A 26,619-nucleotide genomic window follows, 5' to 3' on the forward strand; every position below is an offset into this window, starting at 1 on the left:
CCAGTCACACCTCTCGAGGCTTGCAGGATCTTAAGTTCCCCAACCAAGGCTTGAACCTGGGCCACGGCAGTGAAAGCAGTGAGTCCTAACCCCCACACTGCCAGGGAATTCTCGAGGTATGATTTCTGTTTATTGCAATGCCTACCAATCCAGATCTTTGCGGGGCATACCATATTTTACATAATTCTAAGTATAAAATGAGGGCGCTCATCCTGACACATCTAAAAGTATACTGTTTCCTGGTCGCCATAATCTCTCAAAATAATACTTCTGTGAGGGAGAGCTGTGTCTTTATCAGCTATTCCTTTGGACTTTTTCTTAAGAAATAATCCATGTATTACATAGGAAATTGTACAGACGCCCACAAAAATTAAACCCTAACAATTCACGGAAACAAATCATTCAAACTCTCTCCCCCTATATATTATTGCTCCTCACAGCCCTACTGTATTGAGGTATAAAGCTGAGTTTTAAAAAATATTAACCGTCCCATTTACTGAGAGTCTGGGATTTCAATATGTATTAAGAGTTGTGAACTCTTAATTACTTAATAGTCTAGTAATACCCAAGGTAGTCCACAATCATCATGAAAAATGAGCCTTTCCTCTAAAAGCTGAAACTGTTGCTTTCAATTACTTAAGCCTTTACAATAACTGGTCTCTGAAATACAAATTTCACTATCTCCTTACTGATAGTGAAAAATTTCACTAGTTACTTATTGCTAGAGGCTATGTATTTATGAAAGTAAATTATAAAAACCAGTTTTTGGAACATTTATGTATTGCAAATATTAATTTTTTTCCAGGTTGGTAATTACCACAGCAACTCCCTCTTTCTAAAAGTTTCATTGATCAGGGGCCAGTGAACAATCCTGTCCAAGATTTTATTGAACCTTCTATTGCTAAGGATATCTGCTCAAATGTAATTTGGTATACTGCTTAAGATATTATTAGGTCAGACAGAGAAATATTGAGCTGGCTAGTTGGAAGAATCTAGTCTATCGCTTCCACAAAGCTGCTTTACTTTCTTTTATTTTTCTTCCTTACTCTCTTACTTTTACATTAAACATTATTTTCTCAGGACCTGGGACAGTAATTTAAGGAAAAACCTAGATATTTAGGGTCTCCCTCCCATTTTTAATAAAATATAGTTTTATTCACAGTACAATTAATTAGCCAAACATACCTGAAAATATATGCATTTCTGTTTATATGTAATATTTAAAAAATGTGTAAAAATCTTTGCTAATCTATCTTTTCCTCTAAATCCAAAGTATTTTTTAAATTGAAAGTGAAAGCCGCTCAGCCGTGTCTGACTCTTCACGACCACATGGACTGTCCACGGAATTCTCTAGGCCAGGGAGTGGGTAGCCTTTTCCTTCTCTAGGGGATCTTCCCAACCCAGGGATCGAACCCAGGTCTCCCACATTGCAGGCAGATTCTTTACCAACTGAGCTATTAGGGAAGCCCCCTTTTTAAATTGAGATACAGGTAATTAGTTTTAAAGGTCTAATATTTCAAGTTAAAGAGAAGATGTTATAGTTCCTAGGTATGGGTCATGAGGCTTCAAACACTCAATGGGAAATATTAACTCTCAGAATGGGGTCGCGAGAAGTTGAACACGACTGAGTGACTTCACTTTCGCTTTTCACTTTCATGCATTGGAGAAGGAAATGGCAACCCACTCCAGTGTTCTTGCCTGGAGAATCCCAGGGACAGGGGAGCCTGGTGGGCTGCCGTCTGTGGGGTCGCACAGAGTCGGACACGACTGAAGTGACTTAGCAGCAGCAGCAGCAGCAAGATCACTTAAGAGTCAATTAGCCTTTTTAGATTCTGATAGTAAAGCCTATTTAAAAGCAGATAATTATATATACAAACATGAGGGAACTCATTTAGATTAAGAAAATAAAATCCTATATGTCTATCTAGTAATAAAACATTTTAAACCCCAAATTATTAAATATTATTTAGAAAATAATATACTGTCAGGCTTTCGAGTAATATTTATGAAGGAAATGAAGAATGATCAAAAGCATGGACTCTGGCTCTGAGAACTGGCTCTCTTTGTAACCATGTTGACTTGGGCAAGTTATTTAATCTTTCTGCCTCAGTTTCCGTATGCAGAGTGCTGAAAATAATAGTATATACCTTATTGAGGATTAAATGACTTAATATATGTAAAGTACTTAGTAAAGCGCCTAACACATAGTAGACGTTCAATAAATATCTACTACGATTATTATTTTTATTAGCAGTAGCAGGAACAACAGGCTTCCCAGGTGGTTCAGTGGTGCAGAATTCACCCGTCAAGCAGGAGATCAAGGTTTGATCCCTGGGTCAGGAAGATCCCCTGGAGGAGGAAATGGCAACCCACTCCAGTATTCTTGCCTGGGAAATTCTATGGATAAAGGAGTCTGGTGGGCTACAGTCCATGGGGTCACCGCCACCAGTAGGAACAATGGGAGAAAACTGAATAAAATAGTCGTGATATTTTGTGTCACTCAGTGCTCAAAAATATTCAATGGTACCCCACAGACTACTGAATTAGGTACAAAATACTCAGTGTGACATTTTAGAATGCACTGCTAAGCTTCCAAATATCACCTAATAGTTTTCAAATTAGAGTAAACTTCATGTAACGTTACTACCAATTTAAACTTTTCCAAGATCACAACCACACTTATACTTCCATTTCTGAAATGAAGGCCAACTAGATAAGGTGGAATTAAATAAAGCATATAGAAATGCTGGATAAAAAAATGACAAACATACTTTTAATTGAATAGCTAAACCTCTTAAGAAATTAAGGGAAACTCTTAAGTTATCACAAAAAGGGAACCAAAACTTAGGTTGGCAAATATAAACCAATGCTTGTGACTACCTGATAAGTATATGGCAATGTTTATAAACAAGGACACTGTATTTTAACAGCCACAAAGGATCAGGATCCAGGGTTTAGGACTCAGTAAGAAAGGGAATTAGAATTAAGACTCTTGAGTAATTGAGAGGCCCTCACTGAAAAGAAGGAATAGAAAAACAAAAGTCTGCACAGGAAGATCACAAGGAAACTTAAACAGGTATAGGTTCTGCATGGTTCAGGAACTCTTCAGGACAGAAGTTAACACTGACAAAGTTCTCAACTGATAATACTCTTTGGGTACCCGGGCCTAAATGAAAGACAAACTATGCAGAAGGGATATATCTTCAACTTAGGCCCCTCATGAGTCCCATGAGTCTTCTCTAAGATAACTCATAACCCAAAGTTACAAAACACATGCAGATATGAGTCATCATGAGTCAATATGGGCAGGCACAATGGCAGAGTTAGATCTCCAAGGACTTCAGATAATAGAATTAATGTGGTTAAAGAAAAATTTGAAAAGGATTTGAAAACATGAGAAAAGAAGAAATTAATAAAAAATCAGGCAAATTGGAAAAAGAAGCAAATAGAATTTATAGGCTTAAATACAGATTAGGCATGGCTGAAGAGAGAATTACTAAACTGAAGTATTAATATGAAAAAAATTACACAGAAGACAGCACAGAGAGATAACAGGTAGATAATATAAATAACAGGTTAAGAGACACGAAAAAATAGATAAATGCCTAACATATAGCTAACAGGAATTCCACAAGGAGGAAATAGAGGAAGTAGAAAAAATACAATATTTAAAGAAATAATGACTGGAAAATTTCCAGAAATTATGAAATGCCAAACATATACTTTCATACCAACTAAAATAAATAAAAATAAATTCACATTTAGATATATAATACTGAAACAAGAACATCAAAGACAAAAAGATAATCTTAAAAAGGGCCAGAGAAGAAAATATTGCCTCCAGATGAGACACAATTATAGAGGTGCTGATGACATTCTATTATTTGATCTATGTGGTGGTTACATGGATGTACTCACTTTGTTTTATTTCATTGAGTTGTCTGCTTATCATTTGTATACTTTTCTGTATGTAATTACATTTGTATGCACATATAATATTTCTGCAAATTTTATAAAAGTAAGCTCTACTACACAGTTTACACCAAAATAAAACTTTGATAGATTATATATTTATAACTTTAAATACAAGCCCTAAAAGTCATGGGAAAAAATAGAGGTTAGTATTTATATAATCTTGACTGGGAAAGAACTTTCTAAGCATGACATCAAAGGCAAAAATCATTGGTAACTCTGACTACATAAAAGTTAAAAAAAAGAAACGTTTTATACTACAAAACAAAAATACCAAATAGAGGAAAATATGTTTTGCAAAATATGTAACTGAAAAATGGTCACTATCCTTTATGTAAGTGACAAAGAACATGAATTGGAAATTCATGAAAAGAAATACATATATGGCCAGTGAGCTCTGGAAATCGACAGAGATTAACTAATTTGCATAAATTCACAAAAATGGTAAGAGGGAAAGATTCGAATCCAGTCTATCTTATCTTTCCATTAATATTTGTTTAAGGAATGATTATATATTTAGAACTATAAGTTTTTACCGTAGACTACAAAATGCAGGTTATAAAACAGAAAGTGCAATGAGGCAAATAATACAAAGCAAAAAAGTACACAAACACCTCTAATGCCTTCCTGTATATCTATGTATGCATGGCTCAGCATGGATCTCTGAGGGCTCCCAATCATTAAATTTAACTCTCATGCCATGGGTCTCTAGTTTCCTCCTCATCCTTTGTCCTTCCTATCTTTAGCTTCCAAATTAATCTTCCTAAAATACTGTGACCTTCTTGTAATTGTACTGCTTGAAAACTTTCAATGATTCCTCATTTTCTACATAAGAAACCAGAAAAAAATTCTTCAGCATGGAATTCAAGGCCTTCCACAATCATGGCATTCCAGCTAGTTGACTACTTGCTGTTCTTTTTCTATGTATGTCGTCTATAGCTTTCCGTTACTTGTTCATGTGGTTAAATCTGCCCAGAATGTGCTCTCCCGCCTTATGTCCATTTTTTAAAATCCAAGGCTCAGTTTACACACTATCATCTCCATGAAACTAGTTTCTCTTAGCCACTCAGAATCCATGGCTCCTTTCCCTCTCTCTCCAGGCACTTATTTTCTTATTTTTTGTGTTCTATCTTTATCTTACTCATTTTTGTATTTAATTTGGTCAGCACTGACATTACTTTTCCTACATAAAGGGAATTTAAGTCTTCCTCTCTGGGAAAGGGGAAAGAATGACAGGACTGAATGTTCTCCCTTACCTTTTCGTGTTGTGCACAGTGGTTCCTCCTAGGACAATCCTCACTCCAGGAGTGGTACGGTTCAGGTTATAAACTGTTAGAGCCTCTTCGTAGGTGGCTCCTCCAATGATAAACACAACGATATCCTGAGGTCTGCAATAATGAAGAAAGTTAGTTTTATAGGATAAGGGGGAAAAAAAGGCAAAGATTTGCTGTACTATTATATACACAGTTTTAACTTCTGAATCTTTCTTTTTTGGTAAAGGAAGCAGAATTAAAGCAGAATAGAATAAAAGGTTTAAAAAAAGTTTTAATTATCTCAAATTGGCAGGAAACAGAGCAGGAAATGCTGAATAGTGATTTGCTTTCTGTTTATGAGCGGATGTCTTATAATTTCTGTGCTGTGGATTTCAGAATAGCACAATAGTGTTTGCTAGAACCAAATGTAGAAATATTCTTTTATATTCAAGAGGCTGAAGAGTACTTCACTGTGATATATCAATATAACAGTAATTTATGCTTACACATCTCCGTTCATATATAAGCCCTTTGTCAAATACTTAGTACAGTGTCATTACAATGGCTTCTGTCCAAGGACCTCAAAGTATTTTGAAAGTATATTTGGATGTCCCCATAACACAGGAGCTAGAAACATTTAGTATTTTGAGTGCAAAAAAAGAATGGGACATATAAATTAATTCTAGAATCCCACCTCTCTTAAAATCTTTGTTCCTCAATCCTTTGACAAACCAAGAAAAAGAAACCATGGAAACAAAGAACTCATGGGTGTAGTTTGGATATTGGACATTCTGAAACATCATCTCAGTCACTAGCCTCATTTAGGTCATACTGTGCTGTTTCACTGTTTCAATCGTTATCAAAACGGCTTCATAACAAGAGTGAGTAGTTCTCCTATTAGGCCCTTCTGTAGATATTAACAAGAGGGAGATCACATTATTTTCAAAATTGTCAAAGTTTGCTCTTTTCTCATGTCATCAAGAGAAGATAAAATTACTTAATCTTAGTAGGCAAGTAACTTTGTTAAATCACTTACTGGACATTACTTAAAATTACATCAAGTAGAAGCATCTATTTTGGAGGTTACAGCACAAAATTAAGTAGAAACATCTTTAGTCAAAGGATGTGCATGCTTATATATAAATTATGAAAAAAAAAAGCTCCCCAAAGCCCCAACAACCCTACACTGGCTTTTCTGTTTGTCTCTCTGTCTTATTCTAAAACATCTTAAAGGAATCACTAACCAAGAGACTATTTGTTCTTGTGGGACTTCATGAAAACAGAATCAGAAACTGTGGCTATTTAAAAATGTTCGGGTGCAGCCACTATGGAAAACAGTAGGGAGGTTCCTCAAAAAAACTAAAAATAGCATTGCCATATGATACAACCCCACTCCTGGGCATATATCCAGACAAAACTATAACTCAAAAATATTCATGCACCCCTATGTTCATAGCAGCACTATTCACAATAGCCAAAACATGGGAACAATCTAAATATTCACTGACAGATGAATGGATAAAGAAGATGTGATACATAAATACAATGGAATGCTACTCAACCACAAAAATGAATGAAATCAAGCCATTTGCAGCAACATAGATAGACCTAGAGATTATCATTCTAAGTGAAATAAGTTAGAAAATATGACACAAATGAACTTATTTATGAAATAGAAACAGACTCACAGTAATAGAGAACAGACTTGTAGTTGCCAAGGGGAAAGGGAAATGCAGGAGGGATGGACTGGGAATTTGGGGTTAGTAGATGTATTACATATAGAATGGATAAACAAAGTCCTACTGTATAGCACAAGGAAGTACATTCGGTATCCTGTGATAAACCATAGTGGAAAAGCATATAAAAATGAAAGTATATATGTGTATAACGGAATCACTTGCTATACAGCAGTCATTAACACAACATGGTAAATCAACTATACTTCAATTAAAAAACAAAACAAACCAAAAAGATATTTGGAGACTAGTGGTGCAGTGGATAGGAATCTGCCTGCCAATGCAGTGGACACAGGTTCGATCCCTGGTCCAGGGAGGACCCACATGTCGCGGAGCAACTAAGTCTGTGCACCACCACTACTGAGCTTGTGCTCTAGAGCCCAGGAGCCACAACTACTGAGCCCACATGCTGCGATTACTGAAGCCTGTGCACCTAGAGCCTGTGCTCTGGAATAAGAGAAGCCACTGCAGGGAGAAGCCTAAGCATTGCAACTAGAGAACAGCTGCTGCTCACTGCAAGCAGAGAAAGAGCCTAGGCAGCAAGGAAGAGTCAGCACAGCCAAAAGTAAAATAAAGAAAAAAAAATTAAAATATATTCAGATAATCTCTGAGCTTCAGAGATACCCAATGAAGACTCCCAATGATGAAGGGATAGTTATTTTGCAATTGATTCAGCAGAGTCAATTATGACATTTCTATGTGAACTTGGGACTTAAAATTATGCCTTTGAAATATTAATTTTTAAGCCAAAAATAAGCTTCATTCAAATCTACCCACTGGAAAAAATGTACTTAGCACCACAATGCTTTAAGTGTTACATAGTGCTATATATTCTACAATCATTTTCTTAATTTTAAAAAATATTGTTTTGGTGAATTCCCTGGTGGTCTGGTGGCCAGAACTCTTGTGCTTCTACTGCAGATGGCCCTGATTTATTTTGGGTAGGGGAACTAAGACCCCACAAGCTGTGTGGCATGGCCAAAATAAAATAAAATAAAATATCTGGACTTGACTAGATAAATGTTTGCATATGGTATAACATAAAAAAGGGTATATGGTAAAAAAAAGAAAAAAGAAAAAAAATGCTTTCTTCTCACCTCAGTCTTTTTGTACCCCAGTTTCTTTCTAGAGGCAAACACTTACTCATCTCTTATGTATATCCTTTCAGAGATACTATGTGTATAAATTTGTGTATATACATCTATTCACAAATTTACATATTTTTATTATAAGATAAATGCATATATATGTATGTATTTAATGTATATTATATATACAGTTTATAAACTGCCTTTTATATATAGCTGTGTGGACATATTGTGCATTTTACATTTTGGTAGTTATCTCCAAGGTGCTCCACTGATGTCATTCTACCAGCAATTCAGAAAAGTGCCTACTTTCCATATCCTGTGAGTACTGTGTATTATCGAGGCTTCTGGTCCTTTTAAAATAAGTCGATCACTTGGTCTTCCTCAAAATACTTTCTTTACTTGGTTTCCAGGACATCATATTGTTTTGGTTTTCTTCCTACTTCATTGGTTTACATTTTTCAGTGTCTCATGATGGTCTCATCTCATCTCCTTGACCTCTTAATGGCGGAATGTCCAGAACCCAGTCACTGGTCCTCTTTCTTCTTGATCTACACTTACTCCCTGGATCTGGCTAATAGTAGCCACTAGCCACATATGGCTATTTAAATTTAAATGAATTAAAATAAAAGTAAAAATGCAGTTCTTTAGTGTAACTGGCCTTATTTTAGTGCTCAACAGTCATATGTAGCTAGTAGCCTATCTTATCGGAGAAGGCAACGGCACCCCACTCTAGTACTCTTGCCTGGAAAATCCCATGGATGGAGGAGCCTGGTAGGCTGCAGTCCATGGGGTCACTAAGAGTAGGATACGACTGAGCGAATTCACTTTCACGCATTGGAGAAGGAAATGGTAACCCACTCCAGTGTTCTTGCCAGGAGAATCCCAGGGATGGGGGAGCCTGGTGGGCTGCGGTCTATGGGGTCGCACAGAGTCGGACATGACTGAAGTGACTTAGCAGCAGCAGCAGGAGCCTATCTTATTAGATAGCATGGATATATAGTACATTTCCATCACTGTAGAAAGTTCTATTGAACTGCACTTCCCTAGGTGATTGCACTCAGTTCTGTGATTTAAAATACATTTATCTGCTGATGACTCCCAAATCTCTATCTCTAGCCCAGACCTCTCTCCAAAACATTAGATTTAAGTACCTATTTGACATTTCTACTTGGCTGTTTATTTTATATCTGAATTCAGCATGTTCAAATCCCTAATCTTCTCCTCCAAGCTTGTTCCACATATAGCTCTCCCCATCTTAGCTGATGGCCAATCTATCTTTTCACTTGCTTAGGACAAAAACTTCAGAGTCATCCTAATTTCTCCCTTATGGCTGGTGTGAAGCATATAAGTTAGAGATATAGTGAGAGGAGCCTGGAAAGTCACTGGAGCCTGCCTTGCTGCAGTCCATGGGGTCGCAAAGAGTCGGACACGACTTAGGCACTGAACAACAACAACCTAGTGAGAGGGAGAGAGGGAGAATCTCGAATCTCATAGGTCATGGGGTATCACCAAAGGGCTCTAACAGGTTACCATGATCAGATTTGCCTTTTTGAATGATAATTTTGGCAGCTATGTGAGAACGAATTGGGGGCTGCTGGTGGGAAAATTGGGGGAACAAAAGGCTACTCTTAAGACTTGTGGGAAGATATGATAAAAGTTGGAACTAAGAAATACCAGAAGTGGAGGGGAAGGACTGGATATAGAAGATACAAAAACAGGTAGACTCTTCAGTATTTGGTCAATGATTAAATGTGAGGGATGAGGATAAAAGAAGAATCCATGATAACTGTAAGAATCTGGCTTTGGTGACTAGCTATAGTAGTTTAAGTTTGAGAACAAAGAAAGCAAGACTGACTGACTTAAAGGAAGACAAAAAGATGCCGTCTTTTGGATACCTGTGGAACATCCCAGTGGAGTTGTCCCCCAGACATCTGGACATTGAGACCTGGTGATTTCCCTGAATACAAGCAGCAACTGAAGCCATGGGAATAGATGGATTCTACCTAGGGAGATGAAGAAGAATGATAAGAGAACCAAAAGACAGAGTTGGGAGTGGATTCTTTAAGATTTACAGGAAAAGCAAGAAGAGTAGCTAGCAAAGGCAGCTGAGAAGAAGACTGTCAGAAACGCAGGAGGAGAGGGAGAGGGAGAGGCCAAGAGTTGAGCTTCAAGAAGCACAGAGTGGTTAAGTGAGGATTGAAAGAGACCACTGTGTATATTCTTGCAATGCAACTGTTCAAGAAATGTTCCAGTGTATTAGAGTGAAGCAAGAAGCCAGGGTATATGGATTGAAGAAGTGAGGAGTGAAGGCAGTAAAATTATCCAAGAAGCTTGACTGTGAAGGGAAGATAGGTTAGAAGAGAACCCTGACTCAAGGGCTTCAAACTTATTACTTAACAGGAGAAACCTGAGTAAGTGTGGAGCCTGCAGGAAAGTAATGAGGGGAAGACGAGCTGAAAATACAGAGGAAGGAGGGAGAGGGAGAGAAAGAGCAAGGAGAGACAGTGCAGAGAAAGGCTTCAGAAGTGATGGTAGGAGTCTAAAACTAGTGATAGCAAAGAGGTTAGTTCTAAATAAGGAAGAGGATGTATTTCCTTTAGAATGAAGGAAGGAGATAAAGGTAGACACATCTAACCAATCCTATAAACATGGGGCTAGACACTGAGGGCAGAGAAGGCAACAGCAACCCACTCCAGTACTCTTGCCTGGAAAATCCCATGGACGGAGAAGCCTGGTAGGCTGCAGTCCAGGGGGTCGCGAGCAGTCAGATACGACTGAACGACTTCACTTTCACTTTTCACTTCCATGCACTGGAGAAGGAAATGGCAACCCACTCCAGTGTCCTTGCCTGGAGAATCTCAGGGACGGGGGAGCCTGGTGGGCTGCCATCTATGGGGTCGCACAGAGTCGGACATGACTGAAGCGACTTAGCAGCAGCAGCACTGAGGGAGCTAATGTCTGACACGTGCAATTTTTTTCACTGTGAAGCAGAGACACTGGTGTGGGTTAGGTGACTTGGAAATTATGGCAAACATTCTAAACTGATATGGTGAATAAGACAAAGAGAGAAGGTTCTCCTCTCTCTTTATGTATCTAAGGATACAGAAGTCTGATTGAGTACCCCTGAAGGCCCAAGTGAGGTGAGAAACAATGAATCTGTAGTGGCCCTAATATATAATTTGTATGGTCTCCTCTAGTAGTACAGAGAAGTAGATATGAGCCTTAAGGCTGTTACTAATCCAACAGCAATCTGGTGCTTCAGACTACACACCAGATTATTTTATAAACTTCCTATAAATTTATAAAATCCTTTATAAACTTATAGGAAAGCATCATCACTGTCTACAAATGATTAACATTTTCTACACTACCAAGGTTTTTTCACGTCTTTGCTTCTAGTTATTGGTCATTTTTTTCTTGCAGAAAAGGTCATTTGCTTAAGAAGTGTTATATAACGATGATAGTATATTTTTCTGCAAAGTATGATGATCTCTCAATTATTCGGAGGCTGAATATTCAGGCAAAATACAGGTCCTTGTCTTTTCTTACATCTGATATGTGTTGTTTCAACTCTTACTAATATTTCTACAGAAGTATTTCTCTTAGAAATACTAATATTTCTAAGATTTCTACAAACATCTAAGACTCAAGTTCCGCTCTTGTCAGGATCTTTAGGGGTTTATTTCATGAGAAAGGGATCATATAAACTACAATTGGTTGTAACTTTAAAAACTGATATGAGTCCCTGTAACTTTTACCATAGTAAAAGTGAATAATGAATAATCACTAAATTTCTAAGGATATATATTTTCAATTCTTCCCAATATATTGATTCTAGAGGTACCAGTGATTCTGAGATAATAATAGCTTCTCAAGTGTAGTCTCAACTGGTTTAAGATTCATTAAAGGGTGAGTTCTGTGGGGAAAAAAAATCAAATGTTCTAAGAATGTGCCACTAAGAAGACAAGAAGACACTTTATCAATAGTTTGTTCTATGTAGGTCTACCAATAGGTCTAACTATCTAGGGCTAGCCTACATATTTAGAAAACAAGAGGAGAAAAAATACAGGCAGTTACACTATTCAGAAATAATAAAATCCTCAAAACTGAAATGATTTTTTGCCAGAAAAATGAGTATTTTTTACAGTAACATTTCATAAGCATTGCTCTTTACATTAAGGGATGAATCCAGACTGAGACCCATCTTGCAGCTTATTTTCAATAAATACTCATGAATTACACAGATTACTTCATTAAGAATAAGGGAAGTAGGTTTCTCTCTTAGAGGGGTACACATGACTGCTGAGAGGAACTAGACAGGAACACTTTTGTTTTGAGGTCCTGGTCTGATATGTGTGCATGCATGCCTAGTCATGTCCAGCTCTTTGTGACACTGTGGACTGTAGCCCACCAGCCTCCTCTGTTCATGGGATTTTCCAGGCAAGAGAGAATATTGGAGTGGCTTCTATTTTCTCCTCCAGGGGATCTTCTTGCCCCAGGGATCAACCCTGAGTCTCCTGTGTAACCTGCACTGGCAGACAGATTCTTTACCATATGAGCCACCTGGAAAGTCCCCTGGTCTGATAAGTCAGTTTAACAAGCAGCTGAGCAGAGTAACAAGGCTCATCCTGGAACATGATGTTGCTTTTCCATAGCTGCCCTCTGCCGATCACCTGCTTCTAACGTACATCTCTTTCTTATGGAAAAGAAAGGCAAGAACTGGGAAGGAATAAATTCAAGTGGGTTTCTAACACAGCCAGAGAATACTATCTTTTAGTCTAATAATTTCAGGGTGCCAGAGTATTTTTGTATTGCTGGAGAGGGAAGAAAATGTCATGGGTGGTAACTGTGAGTTTAGGTTGTATCTATGTAAGGATACTTAAACAGGGATAGGCTCCTAGAGCTTGACTCAGTTGTGTACCTAACAAAGATGATTATGTCACATTTAGTTATGAAAACATTAATAAATGTTTTCCTGTGTTTCCTACTTAGGCTGGCTTAAGGAGGAACATCGGTGGAAAAAAATAAAAAAATAAAAAGTCTCTGACATCTTTTAATTCCTTTCTCTGGTGAATTTTAAAAGTAGATGTTCCGATAAGGCCCAATAGTAGAACAGTTTTATATAATGGTTAAAGGGAATACACAAGTTCAATTCTTTGTACACATCTTCCTATGCTCTGTAATTCACGATAGCAACCGAAAGCAGATAATTAATGCAGAATAGTGAACATTAGAAAACATTAGTCTGTTCACGCTGTATATAGATATACAGGGACAACTTGAGAACCCAACCAATTCATATCCTATTCCCAGGTAGCTCAGTGGTAAAGAATCTGCCTCCCAAGCAGGAGATGTGGGTGTGATCCCTGGGTTGGGAAGTTCCCCTGGAGAAGCAACCCGCTCCAGTATTCTTGCCTGGGAAATCCCAGGACAGAGGAGCCTGGCAGGCTATAGTCCACGGGCATGCAAAAAAGTTGGACTAAATGACAACAAATTTTATTAGAAGATAAAAACATTTTTACATACAGTATTTCTAAAAATCATTACTTTAATCATTAAGTAGAAAAACTTAAAACTTTTAAGAAGCAATATTTTACCTATTTTGTGGGCTGTTATGGCTAAAATTCAAATTTTTGAATTAGTACTTACAGATGGTTAAAGATCATATGAGCATTGATTGTAGGAGAAAAGGCCAATGAGAAAGGACTGCTGCTTCCATAGAAACAAAAGCAAGATTCTACTCAGTTGGTACAAATGTGAACGAGTAATTCCTTTTTGAATTCTACTAAATTTGGAATGCATGACCAGATAGCTTCATTTTCTCATCACATGTTTCAGTTGCTTGTTTTTATCAGGGATAAAAAGCAATTCTGGAGCAAGAAAAAAAAAAATTTAGCCTCAATGAGATATGTGAAAGTACCATCTGTGGAGAAAGATCAAACCTAACTTGTGGATATAGCTATACTGCCAAACAGGTTAACCACTAACTTAGCTAAGGGCTAAAACAGTTCTATAATTGTTCCTGGTTTTGCAAAGTTGTGTTCTTGCCAGATCTCTTTTGATATCTTCTACTATTACAGTAACAACAAAACCAATAAGTTCTATCATGATGAGACTTAAGTTAACCATAAAGATGACTATAATCAATGACTCTTTTAAATGTGATGATCTAAGGTGAAGACAGTGACTAGAGCTTAGGGTGGGGCTAAGTGAATACAGAGTCAAAATACTGTGCAGGCAAATTGCAAACATTGAAATTTTCTGGTAGTATCAGTCAAATTTATTCTTTAGTTTAAATTTCCCAACTGTAAGTCTTGTCATGTCAACCACTACAGGTGGCTACGTAAGAAATCTGACAAATCTACTGAACATCTATATGTAAAGCACTGTGTTAAATATTGTGAAAAACCCAAATATTAATAAAACATAGTTCTTACCGCAAGATTAAGTACTTAATACCTAGTGGGAAAGACAGATGTGTATACAACTACTGTCTTAATATCCAGAGGTAACCATTATTAAAAACTTATTTATTCTCCCAGATATATCTACTGTATACATAATCATACATGTATATACACATATATATATGTGAGTGAGTGAGTGAAAGTCACTCAGTCGTGTACGACTCTTTGCGACTCCATGGACTATAGTCCATGGAATTCTCCAGGCCAGAATACTGGAGTGGGTAGCGTTTCTGTTCTCCAGGGGATCTTCCCAACCCAGGGATTGAACCCAGGTCTCCCACATTGCAGGCAGATTTTTTTATCAGCTGAGCCACAAGGGAAGCCCGCATAAATATATAAAAATATGTACAGTCAAGCACAGACTTTATTTATATACACCTATGTACACAATCACATTTATGCTAATATACAGTCTTACACAAAAGGGGTATTATAGCATCTTGATTTTCTATCTAATATATCTTAGAAAGTTTCTGGTATCACGCCATGAAGAGTTATGCCATTTCTTAAGAAGAATGCACAGTAATGTACTATAATCGAGGTAGCCAGTTCTCCATTGAAAAATATTTATCTTGTTTCTGGGTGTTTTTTTTTTTCCCTCACCATTACAAATGATGTTTTGGTAAATATCCTTGTGTACATGTCTTTGTGTACTTGTGCGAGTATATCTATACGACAAATTTTAAAAAGTATATTGTTTAGTAGGTCTTTTCAAGTCCTCTGCAGTCTTCTTTCTGTTAAAAACAGGGCCAGGAGGTGGTAGAGGTATCTTGTGTGCCTCCTACCACAGCTTCTGCCTTCTTCACAATTCTAACCAGTTTTCTTCTTCTTCTAACCAGTTTTCTGCCTTCTTCACAATTTTCATTGTCTCAGAAGCTCATGACATAATTGCACTGTTTTCTCCTGACCTCCTTTACTGGTCACTCTTTTATTCCCTGAAGACTTTAACTGTCCTCCTTTTCATTCTTGCTCCTTCCAAGACTTTGAGTGACTTTAACATCATCTCACATCCCAGTCTCCTCACCCATACTGATTTGTTCTTCCATCCCTCACAGCCACCAACACCCATGATTGTAACATCAACTTTTTCATTACAAGTATCTGCAATACAAAAGGGCTTCCTTGATGGCTCAGCTGGTAAAGAATCAGCCTGCAATGTGGGAGACCTGGGTTCGATCCCTGGATTGGGAAGATCCCCTGGAGAAGGGATCTTGAATTCAAGACTTCTTTCTCTAACAACCAGTCCCTCAACTTTCAACTCACTTATGCTAATATCTCTACTAAGAAATAATTCCTTGACCTCATCAATACCTCCAATTCACTCAACAATACTTTTTTCACTATCCAATATCTTCCTTTTTTTCATTTCCCCAAATCCTGGCTGAACCCAGCTATCAGCCTTCTCTTCATTTACTCTATTGCAGCTAAAAGCTGCTATATAAAACCATACAACTAGGCTCATGGGCTGTATTTTAAACTAACAACACAAAACTCCAATGGGCACTCAACCCTGCTTAGAAGTTTTACTTACATTTCCCTAGTAAATTTGATTCCAAGCCTAAAAATAACAATTTCACAATGCTTTTTCTTTTTATCCTGTACCTCACCTAATAGCTTGATGTCATATTTTACTGAAAAAATAGAAGTAATCAGACAAGATGGTTTCCATGTTCTCACCATCAAAGCGACTACAGTGAAAGAAGCACCTCTGCTCCCATCAAAATCTCCCCTGCTTGTTCTAGCTCCCTCAGACTTCACTTCTGCAACTCTTCCCCTTTCTCTTCTGCATTACCTATTTCTCTTTCTTTGGGATAATTCTCATCAGATTATAAGTATGCTCTAGAATTTCTCTTTTCCCCAAGCCCACAGTCTCTTCTGACTATGATCCCAATTTCTGACCCCCTTCATGTAAAACTTCTTAAAAAGTGTTACATACATATATCTGTCATCTCTATCTTATTTCTTGTAACCGTCTCTAATTTGGCTTCCAAACTCACTGAGGTGAAGGTGAAGTTGCTCAGTCGTGTCCGACTCTTTGCAACCCCATGGACTGTAGCATACCAGGCTCCTCCGTCCATGGGATTCTCTAGGCAAGAATACTGAAACTGGGGAATAAAGTCATCAAAGACCTTCATATTGCCAAATCTGATGGATTCTTCACTGTCCTCAACTTTTTATGTCTCAGAAGACTAGTCTTTAGGTAACCACTCACTCCTTGATCTTTATGACATCAAGCTTTTCTGGTTTTCCTCCTCTCTGTCTGTCTCTTCTTCAGTCTCCATTGCTGACTCCATATCCTCTATTCAGTGCTTAGTCCTGGATGCTTTCTTCCCCCTTCTATGCTTTCTCCCTGAGTGATCTAATCACTTTCAAAGGTGACATAGCTTTCAGTTCAGTTCAGTCGCTCAGTCGTGTCCGACTCTTTGCGACCCCATGAATCGCAGCACGCAAGGCCTCCCTGTCCATCATCAACTCCCGGAGTTCACTCAGACTCACGTCCATCGAGTCCGTGATGCCATCCAGCCATCTCATCCTGGATCATCCCCTTCTCCTCCTGCCCCCAATCCCTCCCAGCATCAGAGTCTTTTCCAGTGAGTCAACTCTTCGCATCAGGTGGCCAGAGTACTGGAGTTTCAGCTTCAGCATCATTCCTTCCAAAGAAATCCCAGGGTTGATCTCCTTCAGAATGGACTGGGTGGATCTCCTTGCAGTCCAAGGGACTCTCAAGAGTCTTCTCCAACACCACACTTCAAAAGCATCAATTCTTCAGCACTCAGCCTTCTTCACAGTCCAACTCTCACACCCATACATGACCACAGGAAAAACCATAGCCTTGACTAGACGGACCTTAGTCGGCAAAGTTATGTCTCTGCTTTTCAAGATGCTATCTAGGTTGGTCATAACGTTTCTTCCAAAAAGTAAGTGTCTTTTAATTTCATGGCTGCAGTCACCATCTGCAGTGATTTTGGAGACCAAAAAAATAAAGTCTGACACTGTTTCCACTGTTTCCCCATCTATTTCCCATGAAGTGATGGGACCAGATGCCATGATCTTCGTTTTCTGAATGTTGAGCTTTAAGCCAACTTTTTCACTCTCCTCTTTCACTTTCATCAAGAGGCTTTTTAGTTCCTCTTCACTTTCTGCCATAATGGTGGTGTCATCTGCATATCTGAGGTTACTGATATTTCTCCCGGCAATCTTGATTCCAGCTTGTGCTTCTTCCAGTCCAGTGTTTCTCATGATGTACTCTGCATAGAAGTTAAATAAGCAGGGTGACAATATACAGCCTTGACGGACTCCTTTTCCTATTTGGAACCAGTCTGTTGTTCCATGTCCAGTTCTAACTGTTGCTTCCTGACCTGCATACAGACTTCTTAAGAGGCAGGTCAGGTGGTCTGGTATTCCCATCTCTTTCAGAATTTTCCACAGTTGATTGTGATCCACACAGTCAAAGACTTTGGTATAGTCAATAAAGCAGAAATAGATGTTTTTCTGGAACTCTCTTGCTTTTTCCATGATCCAGCAGATGTTGGCAATTTGATCTCTGGTTCCTCTGCCTTTTCTAAAACCAGCTTGAACATCTGGAAGTTCGTGGTTCATGTATTGCTGAAGCCTGGCTTAGAGAATTTTGAGCATTACTTTACTAGCATGTGAGATGAATGCATAGCTTTAAGTCACCAAAATCTTGACAACTTCCAATTTAGCAATGAACATTTCCAACTATCTAACAGACATCTGCAATTTAACAATAAAACTCTTGATTTTCTTCTAAAACCTGAGAATTATTCTTGACTTCTCTCTTACCCTTGTCCCATTACTCTACTCCCATTAAGTAAGTCTATTGATTCTACCTTCGCTCCCAGGCTCCTTATCCAAAGCATCTTCATTTCTTACCTGGACTACTGCAGCCACCTCCTAAGTAGTCTTTCTGCTTCTAATTTTACCTTCAACAATCCATTCTCCCCCCAAGCTGATCTTTTAATACATGATTCAGTTTATGTCATTTGAATGTTTAAAGCTCTTTAGTGGCTTTCTATGCCACTTAAAATAAAAACAAAAAAACAAAAAAAACCTTTACCAGGGCCTACAAGACCCCATGTGATCCAGCCTTACTTATCTTCTCAACTTATTCCCTCTTTACTTGCTATGCTCCAACTGCACTGGACTTTTTCCTGTTCCATGAACTTGCCAAGTTTTCTTTCTTCAAGGACTTTGTTCTGATATATCCTCTGCTTACGATGCTTTTCTTCCTCATCATTATGTGATTGGTTCTTTCTTGTAATTCAAAACTCATCTTCAATATCACTTCTTTAGAGAGGTTCTCTCCATCTGAAGTAGCCCTCCCCACCTTGACAGAGTACTCTGTAGCTTATTATCCTATTTATTTCCTGAATAGCACTTCTCATTCAAATTATATTTTTTATTTGTTTACTAGTTTACTGTCTGCCTCCTTCATGTAATTTAAGGCAGGTACTTTGCCTTTCCTGTCACTTCTACTTCCCCAGCATCTTAAGCAGTTCTTGACATACAGAAAGCATTCAAATATTTGTTATAAAAAAGGACAAAGCAATTGAATTATTAATATATATTTAGGTAATAGTGACAAATGCTTTAACAGATGCTGACAACTGATAAATTGTACATTTTGCTAGAAGAGCATCATTTTGAAATTTATTTGGAAACGAATTCCCCAGATTAGAAAGGTTTACTGTCATGAACTAATCATCCACTCTTCTGGTGATCTATTATGTCCCTTTAGCCAATTTCTTGTTCAATAATTCTTATACGAAATTCATAAGAAAAGCAATATTTTTACTTTTATCATGTTAATCAGAAGGCTATTTAATAGAGTTATACTGTTTTTCAAAAAGCCTCTCAGGTGAATAGCTTTGGGCTGCCTTTCCTTTTTACCACTTTGCTGACATTTCTAAATTTTGATTCCAAATGAGTATACTGTCTGAATTTAACCCCAGATGTTCTGCTTTTCAACCTTGGATTTTTAAAAAGAATTTTTTTCTGTTCTGTTACCAGACTATAGAGATTTTTTTTTTTAAGAAAAAAAGTGAAAAAATACATTTTTATCATAGAAGAGTTATTTATATACCTCTAAAAGGAGAAAAACATTTTTCTCCTTTTGGAAATTTATTACATTCATAAAACACTATTCTTCCAAGGCCTTAGATTACAATTAGCTGAAATAATAGAAGAATTATACCAACAGTAACAATTCTCAAATCAATCAATCTAATAGGATTCAGCTACATATATTAGGCTCTTTATAATATGTGGTCCCAATAAAAAATACATAATTTTTTTTGTATAGAATTTATAACTAGGTAGAATTTATGTATATTTAAAATTTCAGGTTGGCTTATGTAAGTTTATTCTGGACAAGCTTTGTTTTTATTAAAACTTAACAAACCACCAGATTAAAATGACAACTAATTGCTTCCTTCAGTTAATACCTAAAAAGAAAACCATCCTTTCCTCCAGTGTGACAAAAGGCCTTTGTTAATTAGGTCTCAGTGTGTATATTGGCCACATTTGGCAAAGTCCAGTCCTCGCCAAAAATAGTAACAACCTGCTCTGGATGGCAGTTGAGCAGCAAATCTATTTTCAGCTTTAATGTTTGAAACTCCAAATGCTAGATGCCATGGAACTGAACCTTAAATGGCATAAGTGAACTAGTCTGATACTTCAGGACAGGACACAAGTATTTGGAGTGCTCCAAAACATTTGTTTCTGTATTCCAAAAGAAATAGTACTTCAGGCTTGATAGAGAAATTTAAATCTCACTTTGACACATGTAAAACCAGAAGAATCTGAGAATTGAAACAACTGGGAAAGGAAGAGTAGAATGACAGAATCTTAGTTGTAGTCTCTTACAGTACCCTAAATTTCCTATTTTCTTAGTGTTTCTGATTTTTATTATTAATATCTTTGTCCTCTTACCTGTCTCTGAGTGTGCTGGGGCCTAGATAAGGATACAGGTTTTCTTTAAGCTTTCCTTTGATGAGATGGTCCAGGGTCTCATGTAAGAAAGGTTGATGCTGAGTATATACATTTTCTACTCCCTAAGACAGGGGGAAATGGTTCTTATGTCATTTTTTTTGAAACATGCAATGTAACTGTTAATGATACTCATATCAGAAAAGGACATGCAATAGAGATTTCATGGGATAAGAGTCAAGCAGCAATTTTAGGAGAATTTTAGTTAATTATTTTCATCAATAGAAATGTTCCAATCTTATGAAAATACTCTGTAATTTAAGGCTAGCTATTCTAAAGGAATTAAAAAAATGCAACTGCTTAAATTCCTTATCATCTCTTCACTGATTCATTCTTTTGAGAAAATATTATATGAAAGGTAAATAAAAAGAAAAGGATTATGTAGCAAGAGACTAGAAACACTCAGGAAAATGAAAAAATTTCAGGAAACATAAAGGCTAGCAGATTACAACTAACTTTTGACCATATTAACAAAATAGGTAGTTTTAAAAGATTTATAATCGCTTACTTCATCTTTAACTTCTGTCACAGAAAAACTACCTGACAAACCTTAAATTATAAACAAATGGAGTAAAATAGTTATGACTAAGTGAACTGTCTGCCTTTTTATTCTTGGGTATTTCCTGGAAATATCTTACTATTCCCTTATTAGCTGTTTGGGCCAATGCTGATGCTGTTCCAATACAGAAAGTATTAAAAAAAAAGAAGTATTTAAAGAAAAAGCTTTCAAGAGACCGTCTGCTTTAATTTCATTTAACCGCATGCATGCATGCTAAGTCGCTTCAGTCGTGTCCGACTCTTTGCAACCCCATGGACTGTAACCTGCCAGGCTCCTCTTCCAAGGAATTCTCCAGCCAACAGTACTGGAGTGGATTGCCATGCCCTCCTCCACAGGATCTTCCCAACCTAGGGATCAAACCTGTATCTCCTGTGTCTTCTGCATTGGCAGGCGGGTTCCTCACCACTGCGCCACCTGGGAAGTCCCTCATTTAACTGACATAGTACTAAATCAGCGGCAATCCTGAAGTTACTTGGAAGCTCACTTTCATTCACTCTCAGGGTCAGGGGCTTCAACTGTTTCTCATTTAGGAAAGCATAGCGATATACCTTTAATCCTTTGAGGAACTGCTTGGTAATAGCCACAGCATCTTTGGGGCTGAAGAGGTCACTTCCTCTGACCCGTTTACCACCATATTCAATTACTGCAGATACAAGCTTTGTTTTAAAAAAAAGAAAAAAAGAGAGAGAGAAACAATTTCTTACTGCTTGGGAAACAGGAAGAAAATAACTTTATTAAGGAAATGAAGACATGAGAGGACAGAATTAGGATCGAACCCAGCCTCCTGCATTGCAGGTGGATTCTTTATCAGCTGAGCCACAAGGGAAGCCCAAGAAGTGGGTAGCCTATCCCTTCTCCAGTGGATCTTCCTGACCCAGGAATCGAACCGGGGTTGCCTGCATTGCAGGTGGATTCTTTACCAACTGAGTTACCAGGGAATCCCATAAAAACAGTATGACTCATCATCTGTCAGAACTAAAAGGCTGTAATAACAGAGCTGGTTCCTGTTTGGCGGGATTCATATATAAATCTGGTTACCTTTCGATACTTCTCAGAAACACCTTTATTCCTAAGGTCCATCATTAATCCTGGTAGGCTATTGCTGCTGTGTCGCTCGTAATGGAGCGCATAAAGCATCACCAGGCGGGCAGCATCAAACTCTGTCACTCTGGGGTTCTGCAGGAGCCTCTTTACGTTCTGAAAAAACAGAGAATTGATATTTATCCTCCCTTCACTTGGGTGATGTATAGTATCTTGGTTCTAAGAATTACTGAATGGTACTGATACATCTGACAAAAATATGCATGACTAAGATCACTGGGCTTCCCAGGTGGCTCAGTGGGTAAAGAATCTGCCTGCAAAGCAGGAGACAGAGGAGATGCAGGTTCGATCCCTGGGTTGGGAAGATCCCCTGGAGAAGGGCAGGGCATTCTAGTATTCTTGCCTGGAGAATCCCATGGACAGAGGAGCCTGTCGGGCTGCAGTCCATGGGGTCGCAAAGGGTTGGACACGGCTGAAGTGACTGAGCACGCAAGATCACTACTCAGGCAACGTACAGGTCATAGGCTAGGCAACTGTCTCAACTACAGAAAATCAGATGCCTTTTGCCCAAGATAAGAATTAAACAAGGACATAAATTCTCATTGTAACTGCTTAAGACAAATATGAATTTGACCATGGTTATTTCCTCTTTTCTTTCCTTTGACTGAGATAGTCTAGGGTCTTATGTGGGAGAGATTACAATTTCCTTGCCAAAATAAGGAATACATATTATTCCCACCACTAGTTCTACTGCTTCAGTCAATATAGCACACAAGAGAAATTACCAGTTGACTTGTAAAACTCTACTGCCTTCTTCCAGTGTTAGTGACTGACCAGTGAAACGAAGACACATTGGCAAAATTTTACCTAGAATGGGTTTAATCTCCAAGAAGCATCATATGTAACAATATGTCTCAACATGGTTCACAGAGATATGAATATGTGACAGCATGTAATCTGTAAATTGAACACTTACGGTCTTAAGAGGGCAGGTACTGACAGCAAACAAAAGTAGAAAAAATTATGTTTAGGTTTTATCAATTCTCCCATAAGGAGACTTCCCTACAGTGTAGATTTATATTTATTACACAGTAGAACACATTAATTAGAGCCAACAAATACTTTTGATCACTCTCTTAAGCACAAGGTACTATGTCAGACACTGGAGGTGATACAGAGATAAGTTAGAGACACTTTCTGTCCTCAGTGAGTTCACAGACAATGGGGTAAAGGAGGATAAAACAGTATAGCTCATTCTGCTATAAAACACATTGTTTAATGTGCTTTAGCTCTACGAGATTGGTAAACATGGGAACAACACAGAAGGCATATTGGTTTGTATGTAATTTTTCAGCAAGTTAATATTTAGAAAAGATCAGGGACAAGTTTCCTCTTTAAAGAACATCCCTCACCAAGATGTTAAGGAAAAAGATGAAAATTCAACAGAAGTGTTTTTTTAAGAAGTAACTGGCTTTGTAGCTTTAAGAACTGCTGCACTTTCCACAATGTTAAGCTACATGGGGAAAGGGAAAATGAAAATGAAAAGAATGCAAAGATGTTTATCTGTGTCAAAAAGAAAAACAAAACAATAACCCCAAACTGACTGATATCCTCATATTGTACTTTTAATTTTGATGACACAAGTCTCTGAGAAGTAGATATTTTTGAGGCCTTATTTGTTGAAGAAAAAGACATGAGCTACAGAGTAAAACCACAAAGGATACTCTGAGTGCATTTCTAGGTGCAAGTGTTAGTCGCCATCGTGTCTAACTCTTTGCCACCCCACGGACTGTAGCCCACCAGGCTCCTCTGTTCATGGAGTTCTCCAGGCAAGAAAACTGGAGTGGGTTGCCATTTCCTTCTCCAGGTGCAAATGCCAGTGGAAATTTAACTGTGCTAGCATTTTAATTAGGATTGTTATTATTTTATTAGGGCTCTGATTACAAAGTTATATAGATTTTTCTTTTTGGTTACATAAATTTTAAGTGATCTGCTTATAACCCTATTTTCCCATAACCCTTGTTTATTTTTAGTGCATCATTTTGCAGAATATGAAGTCTTTTCAGGAACACATATGTGGTATTGTAACAGAAACATATGTATGAAAAAACCAAAAACTGAAAATCAGTGCAATGGGGGAAAGGGAACACAAAGTAAAGAGATGTTCGTCTAGTTACTGAGGAACCATAAAAGACTTCATTTCTACAAAAGGCCTTAAAAACTAAGCTTCGGAATTAGTTTGAGAGGCTGAAAGAGATGCTATTAATAGGGATATGGAAATCAGAGAAACAAATGAACTGAAAGACTAGTTAAGAGTTTCGGAGGGCACTGGATTCCGAGGACATAACCACTAACATCTGTATAGTACTCTGCAACTTACAAGATGCTTTTAAATACATTATCTTTTTAGTACTTCATGACAACCATGTCTAATGTCTAAGAACTCTACTGTTCACACTAAAAAGAGGGACAATGATGAAATGCAGAGCCTCCTAGGTAGCTTTCAAGTAGAAAGTTTTCTCAGTAGGATTTTTACTGTTGCTTTTCTGGCTGAACATCTCACTACCATCATCCTTATAGGATCAAAAAGGAAGAAATTTCTCTTCTACAGATTTAAACCCTGCAATCACAAACTTTCCTTACTTCTTTTCCCTATTGTGGTAACTTTTCCATAGAGCAGTGACTAAATACAGGCTATTTAGAATAGCCTATTCACACATTTCACTAATTTCTATTATAATATGGAGAAATTTCAGGATACAAATTCCTTATCAAGTAAAAATATACCATTTCATAAGTATCTCAGTCACTTGGCATAAAACATCCATCTGAGATCTCTGTGGTTGCTTTTCTTATAAGCACAATGTTTCATTTTCTGCCCTTGTAGTCTCTTTTTACCTTAAATCTACTCAATTTCTGACTGATCTGTCTTTGTTGTTTAGTCGCTAAGACATGTCCAACTCTTGTGACCCCATGGACTGCAGCCCTCCAAGGTCCTCTGTCCATGGGATTTCCCAGGAAAGAATACTGGAGTGGGTTGCCATTTCCTTCTCCTGGGGATCTTCCCAACCCAAGGATGGAACCCATGCCTCCTGAATTGGCAGGCAGATTCTTTACCACTGAGCCACCAGGGAAGCCTGACCTGTCTTTGCACATCTAAGCAAACCTGAGATACTCAAGTAACTATAAACCTACAAAAACCAGAATGGTGACAAAGACTATTTGCAGCAATTAGTTTATACCCTTCCTATCTGCTCCCTTTCTAATTACCTTCCCTTCAATCTTGACTCCTGCCTCTGTTTCTCATTAATAAACCCACTTTTATTCCTCAAAATGTGGTACTGGTGTTTAGAGTCTGTGGCTTGACTCTTAGCCTTTCCTCGATGAGCGGCCTTGTGATCTGATAGCCCAGATCTGGTCCAAGACTACTCTGCTGTCTCTAGAGCCCTGAGGACCCAACCCATGGCTCAGGTCAGTGTTCCAGTTAAACTCACCTAGCTCCTTATGAAAAGACACATGTAGGTACCAGCTGAATTCTTCCTTCGTTCTCAGTTATGTAAGTCCTTGAAGAAGCAGGGCCTTTTTGTCTGCCTGGATGCCGTGTTATCCTTTGACTTAATTTTGCACTATTTCCCTCATGGCTACTTGACTCAACTTGACTGATAGTGACATACATTATACAGAGATTCCAGGGTTTTAACCAGGGAAAAGGAGAAAAAGAATCTGAGCGCCTTCAGTTACATAGGAGGTATGTGCTTCATGGAGGTATTTATATGTTGAAAATATGGCTGAATTATATAATGACTTTTTGAGATAATCAAGAGAGAAAAGCATACTGTTACATAATAACAACAGCTGAGTAAAGAGTGAAACAGAAAACTACTGTCCACTTAAGAAGATGGGATTCAGAAATCTTTCACTGGATTCTAACATTAGTGTAGGCCCAATGTAGGAACGGAGAAGGCAATGGCACCCCCACTCCAGTACTCTTGCCTGGAAAATCCCATGGACGGAGAAGCCTGGTGGGCTGCAGTCCATGGGGTCGCTAAGAGTCAGACACGACTGAGCGACTTCTCTTTCACTTTTCACTTTCATGCACTGGAGAAGGAAATGGCAACCCACTCCAGTGTTCTTGCCTGGAGAATCCCAGGGACGGGGGAGCCTCATGGGCTGCCGTCTATGGGGTTGCACAGAATCGGACATGACTGAAGCGACCTGGCAGCAGCAGCAGCAATGTAGGAAAAGGAAAAGAAATGCAAAAACACTATCTGTGAAGGTCAAGTTTCAAAATGGAGCTAACATTCATTCAAAAAGACATTAACTAAAAAACAATTCTGATATTTAGAGATTCTTCTCTTATCTTGGGCTAACTCCTTTTCTATTTTCTTCTACCAAAACTATGCTAAAGCAGCACAAGAAAAAAACATTTGTATTGACATACCTATATTTTATGGAGAACGAAATGGGAAACCGACTCCAGTATTCTTGCCT

At 38.0% G+C, this 26,619-nt stretch overlaps 1 protein-coding gene across 2 annotated transcripts in view; it reads right to left on the reverse strand.

Moving 5' to 3' along the window:
• Nucleotides 1-26,619, reverse strand: part of VPS45 (vacuolar protein sorting 45 homolog) — a 69,810-nt gene that overhangs the window by 22,538 nt on the left and 20,653 nt on the right. Inside the window, exons 11-14 of one of the 2 annotated variants that reach the window (XM_068964334.1) lie at nucleotides 22,126-22,284; nucleotides 21,636-21,743; nucleotides 20,472-20,593; nucleotides 5,229-5,360 (exon numbers count right to left, since the gene is read on the reverse strand). In XM_068964334.1, coding sequence (XP_068820435.1) covers nucleotides 5,229-5,360; nucleotides 20,472-20,593; nucleotides 21,636-21,743; nucleotides 22,126-22,284 — 521 coding nt within the window. The remainder of the gene's footprint in view (nucleotides 1-5,228; nucleotides 5,361-20,471; nucleotides 20,594-21,635; nucleotides 21,744-22,125; nucleotides 22,285-26,619) is intronic. The other variant, XR_011144418.1, reaches the window with a different exon arrangement.

Source organism: Capricornis sumatraensis, chromosome 2 (assembly GCF_032405125.1).
Source record: "Capricornis sumatraensis isolate serow.1 chromosome 2, serow.2, whole genome shotgun sequence".
Lineage (NCBI taxonomy): Eukaryota > Metazoa > Chordata > Mammalia > Artiodactyla > Bovidae > Capricornis > Capricornis sumatraensis.